This window comes from Lycorma delicatula, chromosome 12, assembly GCF_047948215.1.
Source record: "Lycorma delicatula isolate Av1 chromosome 12, ASM4794821v1, whole genome shotgun sequence".
NCBI classification, from domain to species: domain Eukaryota; kingdom Metazoa; phylum Arthropoda; class Insecta; order Hemiptera; family Fulgoridae; genus Lycorma; species Lycorma delicatula.
Window position 1 is genome coordinate 19,235,349 of NC_134466.1, and position 15,903 is coordinate 19,251,251.

Genomic DNA, 15,903 nt, shown 5'->3' on the forward strand with positions numbered 1-15,903 from the left:
TTTCCAATACAAATCGTTTATCGTCATATGGTGATAGTGCCTTTTTACATTGATCAATCGAGTATATTTTATGCTCAAAACTACGTAATGATTTCGAAGTGGAATATGAAATGTTTCTATTGAACAAACAATCTTTATACATTTCATGGTCTAAAGCAGTCAGACTATTATCTTTATCGAATATGCGAAAACCCTTTTTAATTCCCTTGGCTGTCATTTTTTGACTGAAACCATAAGACTGATGCTTCTTCAAAGTAAAGAATACATTTTAGCTCTTAACCCAACAAATTCGTAGATTGGTTCTCCTTTCATTTCATCCTTATTTATTCCTAGTTACTCGATGCGTAAACGTTTTGATCTTGTTCATTCAATCGTTTATTATCATCATCACCAAAAGAATGATCAAAATGTTCCTCTTTTGTTGGTATAATAGAGTATAATAACGAATCTGTATCTGTCATTAGCAGTTTTATGTTTTCATGTCCGTATCTAGATAAGAAATGATTGTAATGATAATCATACATGATTAATTTTGCTAAATCCGTTACTGTCAAACCTACATATATGGGTTTGTTTAAGTATATATTTTTCTTCAACATTGATATTCCAACCACATCGTTTCCGTAAATATAATAATGTTTAAGTCTTGGACTGGCGTTTAATTTTTTAAATTTTGATTCGTCATTGATCATTGATATCGATTCGTTTTCTTACATTTTCAATAGTTTTACCGTATACACTGTTGATCAGAAGTTTATACACTTTTTTTTCAATTTCATCTTTTGTTTCACACCATGCATAGAAGTTTTTCTCAACGTAATCTTTCATCCACGGAGATTGCTTGAAGGCTGGTGGGGGATGGCTACTGACATTAACCTTAAGGATTATATATTGTACAGGTATAAAGAAAGAATTCAAGAAAAAAGAACACATATTAAATGTTGCCGAAGTGGAAGTAGGTGGTACTGCAATTTCACAATTCCTATACGCGAGCCGCCACTGTTCAATTCGTTAAAGTTTATGCTTCAACCGGCAAATCTCCACCACTACATGTTGATATATATTTTCGAGATGAAATATATGTAAAAACCTTCTCAGTTATGCCAAGAACCATGGGTAAAAACATGGTCGCGACTGATTTGGTTGTTATGTAGAAGTACAGATAGATACATTTAAAGATGATTTCTAAGTCGAGAGTTCTAAGGTACAAATCCTTGTAAAGGCACTTTTATACGGGTTTAAATGTTAAATCGTCGATACCGGTGTTCTATGATGTTGAATTTCAATTAACCACACATCTTAGGAGTGGTCGACTGAGATTGTAGAAGACTACGCTTCATTTACACCATACATATTATCCTCATTCAGGCTCTGAAGTACTATCTGAAAGGTAATTACCGGAGGCTAAACAGGAAAAATAAAAAAAAGTAGTGGGCAACGACTATTTTCAAAATAAGTCGACTAATATTTTTGTGTTGTTAAATTAGTCGACTAATTTTAATAATCGACTAATACGACTAATTTTGGTCGATCTACTTCCATGATTGTTTGTTAGTGATTAAGATTATATTTACAATTTTTATGGTGCTGAAAGTATGAATTATTTACGTGTCGTAAGTATAGTAATGAACTTGTTAAGTCTCTGTTTAAATAAACACACGGATTTTCAAATTATAGAACTATATATATATTTATATTAATTAAAACATAATAAACAATTATAGAAGTGAATATTGAAAGTTCATCTTAATTACTCCAAAACCCAGGTCGATAGTCTACATACATTGATGAATCGAACGTTGTGGTACTGGGTATAACAAAACGTAAAAATTATTATATAGTAATTACTATAATAACGCATTGGATATTGAACCATATTTAAGTAGCCAGGAGGTAAGTTAACCTTACTAATTTTTTTGAAATAATGGGACGGATTCAAACTTGCCTTGTTAGAAAATAGGAAATTAGTCTTTAACAACTACAGACAGGTATTCAAAATGATTCTGAAGGCGAAATACTTTAATATATTCTCAAACAAGTGTAATAAAACTTTTGCTAAAGGTAGTTGTGGAAGGTTCTTGTAAACTTTACATAAGAAGATATCTCGTATTTTTTTGTTAAATTTTTAACATTTTCGTAACGGCCTCTGTGTACCACACAAAATATATCCAGTCCAGCGTAACCAGAAACAGTTATAAATTTAGATGTTTAATTAATTGTTAGCTTCTCCTGAAATCTTCATCCATAAAATCCGTAATTTATTGATTAATGGTTGATAATGGCATATGAGAGGCTGTAGTTTTACAAGTTTTCACATCACATGTTACTTTAATGAAAAGGAAAAGAAGCTTGTCAATGAAATTAGGCAAGCTGAGTAGCACGCTTGTGTTAAAAACATGGTATAACACTAAAATGTCATGTTATATCATGCTGATCAATAATTATTAACATTTGCATTTATCAGCCCAAGATTGTTGTATAAGGAAGTTATAACTAAAGTCAGGTTAGGATACCCCCATTTGACTTATAATAGCTCATGGAAGACTGCCTTATTTTAGGTTACTGGTGTCATACTTTTTGGTTATTGTTTCTTGTTTCATTTTGTAAAAATTAACGTTTCTTCCTTTTTACAACTACATTGCCTTACATTAATACGTAGAAAAGGTGTAATATTCTATGTTTATTTAAGCATCAAAGTGTATATACCCAGTTAAAACTTTTCTTTTGCCAAAAAATGTATCTTTTTAGGCAAAAAAAACAACCTCTACTGTTGTTCCATACTCGTGTATATTTTTTGAGATTTAGAAATTCAATGATCATTCAGTTATGACATAGACTCTGGTTTTCTTGTTATAGTAAATCATTTCCTTACATAACTCACATAGGTTGGTGCTTTGGAACGTGCTCCGATCCGTAACATTTCTTAAATTGTGTTTGACATTATTGTTAGCTCCAAGCTCACGGGATCAGATGCTATATTTATGTAATATTTCATTAACTATGCTTATTTTAAGTTCACTATTATAATAAATATTATAATTACTTTATATTTTTTTCAGAGTATGGATACACAAACTGGTACTTCATTTTTGGAAGAAGATCCATTATCGTTACCTATTAAAAAAGAAAATATGCATGAAACAGAGGAAACTGAATATTTTTTTGTACCTCTTGCCAAGACAAATGATGAAGTGACAATATTTAAACAAGTAAGCTATTTTATGTTTTATATTGATTTAAGTTAAAAATATAAAACCTAGTTATTGTAAGAACTCTGAATTTTTTCTATTCATTAATATATTTTTATTTACTTTTGTAGCCAACATAATGTTTAGCATCTATGTCTGACATGAGATGTTTTGATTTATAGTGTAAAGAAACAATTATTAATGAAGTATAAGCAGGTAAATAAATACCTTTGATGAACAGATTGCACCTAATATTTTACAGTAAACATTTTTTGTATATCAAAGAAAATACATTGTACTGATGCTTCATGCTATAAACAAAGCTGCCTAAACATTATTATACCCAGATTCAACATTGTTTACAAAGATAGTAGTAAAACAGTACAATGGTATCCTTGCTTTTATGAAACTTGTTCAGTTACGAGGAAGCTATTTTTATAATATTTGATAATAGAAGAAAAAACTTTTTATTGTAATTTATAATTGTGTATAATTAATTTAAGAAAGATGAAAAATAAAATTACGAATTTCAGACTACAAATGATAAAAGAGCATTTGATATTTATGAATTTAAAAAAGCTGTTTTACAATCACATCTTCAAAATGTAATATTATGTTAACAAATAGTAATTAATCAAGTCAAAAGTAAATCAATTTATTAATTAATAATTTGGATGATGTTTATATGAAAGTGTGTAAACATATTATGTGAAGCGATTAAGACCCAAATTATCTGGAAATAAATTGTATGTTTCGTTCAGTACTTATATTATTAAAATATACACTTTAATGGAGGTTTTTTTTTAAAGAAAAATAAATCAACATTAACTTCATTTAGGAATATTAAGATGACAAATCAAAACAGTGAGTAATGGATTAGGAAATATAGTATAATTTAATTTATAAATAAAAACCAGCATTTATAAAATTAAGTAATATTATGAATGTTTTATTGAAGAATTTATTGAACAACTTATGATAAAGATATATGAAAAGGAAATAAAATTGACAGAAAGAGATTAAAAAACAATGTGATATGTGGTATGGAACAACTGTATACTGAACAAAAATGCAAGGTCAAACAGTTCAGCATATAGAGTAAATTAATGTAAAAACTACACAGTTTTGAACTGTGTATCAGGACGGCCAATATGCCACATAATGCATAATTACCTATCACATAATGCATGGTAGGTAATTACTATACGGCATCATAATAGCCCATACAGCAAGATGGTTAAGATCCTTTATTATATGCCGCAGCAAAATTGGTTCTGTGTACCACAAAAAATATGTGCATCCTGGTATTACCAGAAACAGTATAATAAATTTAGATTAGTTAATTGGTTGCTTCTCCTGAAATCTTCATCCAAAAAATCAGTAATCTGTTTATTAATGGTTGATAATAGCATCTGAGAGGCTGTAGTTTTACAAGTTTTCACATAACATGTTACTGTGTCAGATGCTTGCAAATGAAATTAGGCAAACTCAGTGCTATGCTTGTGTTAAAACCATGACATCACATTGAAATATCATGTCATATTATTTTGATCCATAAGTGTTAATGCTAGCATTTATCACTCTGAGATGTTTGTGTGAGGAAGTTATAACTAGGGCCAGGTTAGGACACCCTCTGTTGACATGTACTTCTAATAGCTCATGGAAGACTGCTTTATTTTATGTTACTGGCATCTTACTCTTAGATTATTGCTTCTTATCTGTAAGAAATAAATTTTCTTCTTTCTTTTTTGCAACTACATTGCCTTATATTAATACTTACAAAATGTGTAAATAATCCTGGTTTATTTAAGCATCAAAGTGTACATACCAGTTAAAACTTTTCTTTTGCCAAAAATTGTATCCTTTTAGGTAATAAAAAACAATGAACTCTACTGTTATTACACACTCATTTATATTTTATTTGAGATGTAGAAATTCAATGATCATTCAGTTATACCATAAGACTGGTTTTCATGTTGTGTTTGTTATTAACATAAATTATATTTATAGTAAGTTACTTCCATACATAACTCACATAGGTTGGTGGTTTGAACATGCTCTGATCCGTAACATGTCTTAAATTATCTTTGACATTATAGTTCGCTCTAAGCTCTTGAGATCAGGTGTTACATTTATGTAATATTTCATTAACCACGCTTATTTGAAGTCCCACTTTTATAATAAAATATTATGACTACTTTATATTTTTTCAGACTATGGATTCACAAACTGGTAATTCATTTTTGGAAGAAGATCCATTATTGTTGCCTATTAAAAAAGAAAATATGCATGAAACAGAGGAACCAGAAAATTTGTTTGTACCTCTTGCCAAGGCAGATGTTGAAGAGACAATATTTAAACAAGTAAGCTATTTTATCTTGGTTTAAGACATTAATATAAAACCAGTTATTGTAAGAACTCTGAATTTCTCTATTCGTCAAGATATTTTTATTTACTGTTTATGGCCCACATAGCGTTTAGCATCCATGTCTGAATGAGTTATTTAATTTATAGTGTAAAGAAAACAATTATTAATGAAGTATAGGTAGGTAAATACCTTTGATGAACAAATTGCCCCTAACATTTTACTGTAAACATTTTTTGCAATGATACATATCAAAGAAAATACATCAAACTGATGCTTCATGCTATAAATATAGCTGCCTAAACATTATTCATTTTATACCCAGATTCAACATTGTTTACAATGATAGTAGTAAAACAGTACAAAGTTATCCTTCCATATATGAAGTGTGTCAGTTACGAGGAAGCTTAGTTGTAATTTTTTATAATCTCCATTCTAGGTCACTGCATTTTTTGTTTTCAAACAAGATTGATGTGTACTTTTATGTTTACACCAGTGATGTGTGTCTTTTACCAAACCATGAAGTTTGTGTTTGGGAGGAAATATTTTTCTATTGATCGATTAATTAATGCCAATGTCTACAATATACAGGGCGTTTCATAATGTTCTTCGGCGTTTTGAAAATTCGTTAACAAAAAACTATTTCACTCGTAAGAATAAAACATGTACTGTACGAAAGAGTACTTCAAATAGTTTTTTCAACATATACTTGGCTATTAGTAAACCTTTTGCTTGCTAGGCATTGACAGTAGAGAAAATGGCTGCCACGGGAAGCGAGAAGTCGTTATGTCTGTTAGAATTTCACTTGTCAAAGTCAGTAATTTTTGTGCAACGTGTGTTTCGGTTGAAATTTCATAAGGAGCCATCAAGTGACAATTCAATTCGTGCATGGTATAAACAATTCAGTGAATGCTTGTATAAGCGAAAATCAACTGGTCGTCCATCAACCTCAGAAGTCAATGTCGAATGTGTGCGTGCAAGTTTCATTCGCAGCCCGTCAAAATTGACTGCGGCTGCAGGCAGAGAATTAGGAATTCCGAAACGTAAACGTTTATTATGCAAACCGTACCATCTTCAATTAAGCCAGTGTCTTTCTGATGGAGATAAAACATGTAGGCTCGATTTTTGTTTACAGTTACAGGAAAAGATGTTGTTAGATGAAGGTTTTCTAAACAAGATAATTTTCAGCTATGAAGCTACTTTCCATATTAGCGGCAAAGTAAACCCCAAACGTGCGAGTTTGGGGAACTGAAAACCCACACGCTTATGTGGAATACATTCAGGATTCTCTGAAAGTAAACGTTTTTTGTGCGATCTCTCGTGAGGCAGTGTATGGGTCGTTCTTTTTTATGGAAACGACAGTAACCAGCATGATATACCTGGATATGTTACAATTACGGCTTATGCCCCAGCTACTCAACGACTTCATTTTCCAGCAAGATGGTTGTCCTGCCAATTTTCATAACAAGGTTCGACAGTACCTTAACACAACATTACCTCGGTGCTGGATAGAACGTGCGTCTGAAGACCAACACATTATGGTTTGGCCACCAAGATCACCAGACCTCACGTCGTGTGATTTCTTTCTCTGGGGTTACGTGAAAGATAAGGTGTTTATCCCACCAATGCTGCACGATATCTCTGAGGTAAAGGATTGCATAATCAATGCAGTCAACTCTATCGAAAATGACATGTTAGAACAAGTTTGGCAAGAGCTAGACTTTCGTGTTGATATGTGTCATGTCACTAGAGGAGCACATATTGAACATTTATAGATTTTAACAAAAACTGTTTGAGTCCCTGCATCACTTCGTACAACTTTCATTTAGGTAAGTGAAATACTTTTTTTGTATTGACTTTTTTTAACTCCTAAGGACATTATGAATCACTCTGTATTTGTGTTCTATGCGGTGTCAAGTCTGATTATATAATGAAAGATGCCAGTTGCATACTACTATGGAAACAATCAGACACATGACTTATTTCTGAGAAAATCTATTTATTTTATGACTTTAAAAAAAAATAGATGTTTTTGAGCTCTTGGATTCTGTATAGCATTGCAATAAATGAGTGGAGGCCCTCTTATACTTACGAAGCATTTTTCTCCCCTTTCAGTCTGAAAACAGTGAACTTTCTGTCCTTGCATACTCATTTAAAAGTTAATATGTTGATTGGTACAAAAATATAAAACAAGGATAGCAGAAAATTCAGTATAAGTCAATTCTTATATAAGGTTATAAGGTTAAGTGTTTAGTGCAGATAGAATTCAGTGGTATTCACTTAAAATTTTTATAAAAGTATTTGCTTGTGTTTGTACATTCTTCAAATAGAATGTATAGAAAATTTCAAGCAATATTTTGGGTCTGTCTGTTTTGAAATATTTTCTAACCAGTTTAATAAAATAATTAACATTAGCTACTACAAAAAACTGATTGGTTCCTCACATGACTTTTCAGTACTGGCCTTGAGAATCCATGGTGGTTGTTAACTCACAACCTTATTTCATTGTTTTTTATACATATTGTGGACTGTGATGTATGATTTCAAACACCCCAATGGCACAATAGAATAATAATACACATTCCTTGCACGTGCTGTAGTCTGTTGACACCCTCAGTAACGTATATATAAAATCTGTTCTGTCAGATGGTGTTTGTTAGTGATTAAGATGATGTTTACAGTTTTTACAGAGTGAAAGGTTTGTTTATTATTAACGGGTTGTAAGTATATTAATATACCTAAAAATAATAGTATATTAATTTATATAATTACTCATTTAATAATTCATTATATTTGAGTAGCCAGGAGGTAAGTAAATCTTATGTTATTTTTGGGAAATATTGGAACCTCATCCAGGACGTCATACTCACCCCGTTAGCAAATGGGAAGTTAGTCATGAACTATAGCAGACAGATATTCAGAATGACTCTGAAGGCGAAATGCTTTGTAGTATTCTTAAACTAGTATAATTAAAACATTAAACATATTTATGGAAATAGGCATGTTTCCATAAAATTGTGGTTTTTCAGTTTAAATCATATCCTACATGTAAATTACATTTTTGATGAAAATTTGGTGTACTGGTACAGATTGTTCGATTCTCTGTAAGATAGTTGTATAAGATTCTTGTAAACTTTCTTTCTGTAAGAAGAGATATGTCATATTTTACTGTTAAAAAACATTTTCACAATGGCTTTGTGTACCACACAAAATTCATGGAGGCCGACATTACCAGAAACAGTGTAATAAATTTAGATGTTTAATTAACTGTTAGCTTCTCCTGAAATCTTCATCCAAACTATCTGTAATGTGTTTATTAATGGTTGATAATGGCATATGAGAAGCTTTAGTTTTACACATGAAGATGTAAAACATGTACATGTGAGAAGTTTTCACATCACATGCTGCTATTTCAGATTAATGAACAGGGAAAAAAGATTGTCAGTGAAATTAAGCAAACTGTGTATTATGCTTGTGTTAACAACACAGTATAACACTGAAATGTTGTGTCAGATTATGGTGATCAATAAGTTTTAATGCTGGCATTTGTGAATCCAAGATGTTTGTGTGAGGAAGTTATAACTATGGCCACGTTAGTTCTTTTGACTAACGTACTTCTAATACCACATGGAAGACTGCTTTATTTTATGTTGCTGGCATCTTACTCTTAGATTATTGTTTCTCATCTGTAAAAATTAACTTTTCTTCTTTCTTTTTTGCAACTACATTGCCTTATATTAATACTTACAAAATGTGTAATTAATCCTGGTTTATTTAAGCATCAAAGTGTACATACCAGTTAAAACTTTTCTTTTGCCAAAAATTGTATCCTTTTAGGTAATAAAAAACAATGAACTCTACTGTTATTACACACTCATTTATATTTTATTTGAGATGTAGAAATTCAATGATCATTCAGTTATACCATAAGACTGGTTCTCATGTTGTGTTTGTTATTAACATAAATTATTTTTGTAGTAAGTTACTTCCATACATAACTCACATAGGTTGGTAGTTTGAACATGCTGTGATCCGTAACATGTCTTAAATTATCTTTGACATTATAGTTCGCTCTAAGCTCTTGAGATCAGGTGTTACATTTATGTAATATTTCATTAACCAAGCTTATTTGAAGTCCCACTATTATAATAAACTATTATGATTACTTTATATTTTTTCCAGACTATGGATTCACAAACTGGTAATTCATTTTTGGAAGAAGATCCATTATTGTTGCCTATTAAAAAAGAAAACATACATGAAATAGAGGAAACAAAATATTTGTTTGTACCTCTTGCCAAGACAGCTGATGAAGTGACAATATTTAAACAAGTAAGCTATTTTCTATTTTATCTTGGTTTAAGTCATTAATATTAAACCAGTTATTGTAAGAACTCTGAATTTCTCTATTCATCAAGATATTTTTATTTACTGTTTATGGCCCTCATAGCGTTTAGCATCCATGTCTGAATGAGATATTTCGATTTATAGTGTAAAAAAACAATTATTAATGAAATATAGGTAGGTAAATACCTTTGATGAACAAATTGCCCCTAACATTTTACCGTAAACATTTTTGCAACGATACATATCAAAGAAAATACATCAAACTGATGCTTCATACTATAAACATAGCTGCCTAAACATTATTCATTTTATACCCAGAAAAAATTATTAAGTCATTTTAAGTAAAACAGTACAAATTTATCATTGCATTTATGAAGCATGTCAGTTAAGAGGAAGTTTTGCTATAATTTTTGATAATATCCATTCTAGGTCACTGCAGTTTTTTTTCAAACAAGATTAATGTGTTTTTTATGTTTACACCAGCGACTTGTTTCTTTTACCAAACAATTTAGATTATGCTTAGGTGCAAACATTTTTCTATTGAGCTTTTAATTTTTTGCCAATGCCTACAATATTTCTGGGTTTTGGCATTATCAACTATTCCAGTTGAATACTATTATAGAAGCACTCATACAGGTGACTTATTTCTGTGAAAATTAATTCATTGTATGATTGTAAGAAAAATTGGTGTTTCTTTTTTTGCCTATAAAGCTTATAAATTATTATTATTATTGTCGCAGAATATGGATGCACAAGGTGGTAGTTCAGTTTTGGGTGAAGATCCATTATCCTCCAGTATTAAAAAAGAAATCAAGCATGAAACAGAGCAAACAGAATATTTGTTTGAACCTGTTGTCATAACAGATGATAAACTGATGACAACATCTAGACAAGTAAGATATTTTCATTTCCTGTTTAATAGTTTACTTAATATTTAGCATACTTGTTTAGAACTAGATATTTTGATTAAAAGTGTAAAACAAATTACAAACAGTTTGTGGAGGATTGCAGCGGATTTGACACAAGTCAGTCCTGAAAACTCATGGCTTTTGAAAAAAAATAAACATTCTGTGCTGGGTTTTTATAAAAGGTTTGTTGTGTCCTTCTTGACACAATGAACTGTGGTTTTGATCCTACAATAAATCCACTATTGATCCGAAATGATTTCACTAACACCAAATGTCAATGGTGCATGTTAATTAATTTTTTTGTTTGCTAAGATCTAAATTCTATTGCTGATAGTATTCTCTTAAAATCAGAAAACAGTTAAAACGTTTTTAAATAAGACATCTAAAAATTTAAGTTCTTTTACTTTTACTATTTTTACTAAACACTCTGGAATTATCAGAAGTATACTTTTCTATTCTGTTACAAAATTAAGAAGTTAAATCCTAGAACCACAATTTATCAAAAACGAAATAGTTATCTGTAAATTATTTCTTAGCAGATTTTAAATTGCATTACTAACTTCTAGTACGAATCTTTACGTGATTTAGAAACATGATAACATTTCTCAAGAAATGTGTAGCTCACTCCTGTAGGTAAATTATATATATTAATTTCAAATTTTATTGCAGCACTCGTTGCTTTTCTCATGGTACTCTCATTTTTGTGTAGCAGAATGGATTAAAAGAAATTAAAATTCTTCGTTTGACATTTTCATGGACAATATATATATTTTGGATCTTCAGTGTATAATTCTTTCATTGTTAAGCTGATTCACATATCTAGTACTAAACCTGTTTTCTAATTTTTCATATAAATTGATGTTAATACTGTTCTCTGTGTTTGATTTTGTAAGAAGAAATGCAGGGACCAGTAACTTAATCTAGGGATGAGTTAAGGAAATATTTACACTTATTGCCAGATTTCTATTTTCATTCAGTTAATATTAACAAAACTAAACTACAGTAATTTTTTTTTTATTTGCTATTACAAAAATTGTCTCTAGTCAGTCCAGCTTTAGTTTCTATACTATGTAGCACATAGTTTGGGAATTGTGTTATATTTTGTTCCTTATTTTTTAACTTCTTATACTAATGAAATTTTTATTTTTGCTACTTACAAACAAAGATATTGTGCTTACTTTAATATGAAGATAAGATATTTAATGTTAGAGTGTAAGTTGTCAATTTTTAGTTGGCATTATTAAAATTAACAAAGTTTTCCGATAGATAACTTAACAGTTATGTTAATTTTTTTAGGATCTTAGTGAAAAAGCTATCGATGATGTGGAGGAAAGAAGTACTGAAAGTAGTTCACAGAGTTCAAAATGTATGGTTTGCAATAAATTAAAAAATAACTGTATATGTGATAATGGCAATGATAAAGAATATGATGATGTAAACAGTTTCTCTATTAAAGAAAAATACTTGCAAATTACAGAAAAAACAGTTAAAGAAATGGACATAATATCTTCTCATCTTCCTATTCACACATGTGTTTTTTGTCAGGAGTCTTTCACTCAGAGATCTACTTTAGAGTCACACTTAAATATTCATGTTGTCAAAAAAAACTTAATATGTGATTTATGTAAAAAAACGTTTACTCAACGCAGTAGTTTAAAAACACATCTCTCCATTCATACTGGTGAGAAAAAATTCAGTTGTAATTTTTGTAAAAAAACGTTTAATCAAAGTGGTAGTTTAAAAGCACATCTCTTGATTCATACTGGTGAGAAAAAATTCACTTGTAATTTTTGTAACAAAACATTTAGTGTCAAGTGCAATTTAAAAACACATCTCTACATTCATACTGATGAGAAAAAGTTCACTTGTAATTTTTGTAAGAAAACATTTAATCAAAGAAGTAATTTAAAAAGACATCTCTCTATTCATACTGGTGAGAAAAAATTCACTTGTAAATTTTGTAAAAAAACTTTTAATCAAAGCGGTAGTTTAAAAACACATCTCTCTATTCATACTGGTGAGAAAAAATTCAGTTGTAAATTTTGTAAAAAAACTTTTAATCAAAGCGGTAGTTTAAAAACACATCTCTCTATTCATACTGGCGAGAAAAAATTCAGTTGTAAATTTTGTAAAAAAACTTTTAATCAAAGCGGTAGTTTAAAAACACATCTCTCTATTCATACTGGCGAGAAAAAATTCAGTTGTAAATTTTGTAAAAAAACTTTTAATCAAAGCGGTAGTTTAAAAACACATCTCTCTGTTCATACTGGTGAGAAAAAATTCACTTGTAATTTTTGTAAGAAAACATTTAGTGTTAGTGGTAATTTAAAAAAACATCTCTCTATTCATACTGGTGAGAAAAAATTCAGTTGTAATTTTTGTAAGAAAACATTTAGTGTCAGGGGTAATTTAAAAACACATCTCTACATTCATACTGGTGAGAAAAATTTTACTTGTAATTTTTGTAAAAAAACTTTTAATCAAAGCAGTAGTTTAAAAACACATCTCTCTATTCATACTGGTGAGAAAAAATTCAGCTGTAATTTTTGTGAAAAAACTTTTAATCAAAGCAGTAGTTTAAAAACACATCTCTCTATTCATACTGGTGAGAAAAAATTCAGTTGTAATTTTTGTGAAAAAACTTTTAATCAAAGCAGTAGTTTAAAAACACATCTCTCTATTCATACTGGTGAAAACAAATTCATTTGTGATTTTTGTAAGAAAACATTTAATCAAAAGAGTAATTTAATAACACACCTCTCTATTCATACTGGTGAGAAAAAGTTCACTTGTAATTTTTGTAAGAAAACATTTAATCAAAGAAGTAATTTAAAAACACATCTCTCTATTCATACTGGTTAGAGAAATTTCACATGTAATTTTTATCGAAAAACCTTTACACAGAAGTCAAATTAGGTTGACAAAGTGGTATAAATTCTTTATTTGTTATAAAGTCTTTGCAGTTTATTGTGAGTATTTTTTATTTATTTATTTTTTTCATTGTATACAGTATTCAAAACTAATTAGTTTATAAATAAGATTTTTTGGAATTATTTGTATAATAGTATCCACTTACCAACAATCTTTTAATGTTATGTTCTAGTGCTTTTGGATATTAATCCATTCTTAGGAACACTGATGTCTAATGCATTGTATTTCCTTCACATACCATTAATATACTAAACGAGTTTTGAATTTTTAAATAAAAAATTATAAATATAACAATTGATTGTCAAAAGGTAAAAATAATATCAACATTATCTGTCATGTCAGTATGAAGGTCTCAATTGTTATGTAACAAATAACAATTGAGTAACCAACCATCAGGACCCTCCATGCTGAATTAATTTATAAAATATTTCAAGTTTTATAATTAAAAATAAAAGAATAAAAAAGTAGAAAATCTTACCTTATGTCAGGAAAAAGAAAACTGATGACCAAAAACATTAAATTTTGATTTTCTGACATTCAATAAAAATTCAGGGTTTTCCGTGACAGTCTAAGATACACCTCACCTTATAAAGCACAAGGCTTGTTTTTCACTGTTTTGTACTAGTAAATTCTGACCAGCCACTTCCATCAACAAATTTACTTGATTTTTGTATATATAATTTTGTAATAAAATCAGTGTTGTCCGTAACAGTAAAAAAGATTACTCTGAATAACTTACACAGTAATATATATTATCATTACCAATAAAATAAGTAATCGGAATATTTTGAGCACAGCAATGACTAAATAATATGGCGCACTCAAAATATTTCGAGCGCAGCAATGATTAAATGATACGAAGCACTCGAAATATTATGAGTGTAGCAATTAAAAGGTTAATGATATGTGAAGGATGTAATTATAATGTATAACACATCAATGTTCCTAAGGATGGATTAATATCTGAAAGCGCTAGAACATAATATTAAAGATTGTTGGTAAACGGATACTATTATATAAATAATTTATAAAAAACCAACGGGCCATGATTAGTAATAAAATTCATTTATATAATGTGTGTACAATTCTATCAATAAAGCTTTGTAATAACTTATGTATTACATGATTTTCTTTATTTCACGTTGTCTAAAAAGTATTAAGCCTTTGGAGGCCAAAATTGAAAATACATTTATTGTTATTGAAAAATAACATTTTGAGACCACATGCACAATTTTTTTTCAATAACCTTCTGCCATTTTTCCTTCACACCATAAACCTTACACTATAGAACTTCTGTGGTTTCATAAAATTGTGACGCATGTTTTTCACAGGCCTTTTTTGAAGCTAATTGAAACCATTCAGAGAGTTGTTGCAGAGACTGAAACAAATTATATTCTGATGGTGCTAAGTCCATTCTATGTGGTGGATGCATCAAAACCTCCCAGTCAAGTTCCCTTAATTGTTGACAGGTCATTAAAGATATACGCTTGTGATGCACAATACCCTTCCACTCTCACCAAACACACTGCAAAACTTTCCTGGTTCTCCTCGCTTCAGTCACAATCTTTTTTGCATATTGTTGTCTTAGGTTATCCACTTTTCATCACTGATTTTTCATTTGGCTTCAGTGGCTCAATTTCATTACGTTGCAGCCGAGAATCAGAGACAGAAATTCGATCGAGTAAAGTTTTCTCAGTCAGATGATGTCGCACTGAAACATCGAGCTTCTTTTTGTACCCAGCTTTCTCCAAATGGTTTAACAATGTTAGGTTATGGGTGTTAGGTAATTGGCAATTACATGCCTAGACTATTGGCAGAATATAATTCACTTTCTCTGTAGTTGGTCGTCCACTGCAAGGAGCATCTTGGACATCAGAATTTTGAAAACAAAAGCGACTGAACAATCTTTTGACTGTTGCTTTTGGTAACATATCTTGCCCATAAACAACACAAGTTTCTTCACGGGCCTGCATGGCATTTGCATTTACCAAAATAAAATTGTAAAATGTTCATCAGTTTTGCAGAAAGCCCACTCATCTTCACAGCGCAATACCTTATGTCCTAATATAAGAATTGCAAATTTTTTGCATATCTACTAGTTTCAACTGCCAGCTGTCTAGTGATGTTTGGGCTGACCCACTGCAACTCATATACGCTGAGATTT

At 30.1% G+C, this 15,903-nt stretch overlaps 1 protein-coding gene across 1 annotated transcript; it reads left to right on the forward strand.

The window, feature by feature from the left end:
• Positions 1 to 1,562: 1,562 nt before the first annotated feature.
• LOC142333363 (uncharacterized) lies at positions 1,563 to 15,062 on the forward strand. Its single transcript, XM_075380385.1, has 7 exons — positions 1,563 to 1,613; positions 3,060 to 3,209; positions 5,402 to 5,551; positions 9,736 to 9,885; positions 10,641 to 10,793; positions 12,105 to 12,926; positions 12,981 to 15,062. Exons 1-7 carry the CDS (start codon positions 1,596 to 1,598, stop codon positions 13,668 to 13,670), a joined length of 2,133 nt encoding a protein of 710 aa, XP_075236500.1. The 5' UTR covers positions 1,563 to 1,595; the 3' UTR covers positions 13,671 to 15,062.
• The last annotated feature ends 841 nt before the right edge of the window (positions 15,063 to 15,903 follow it).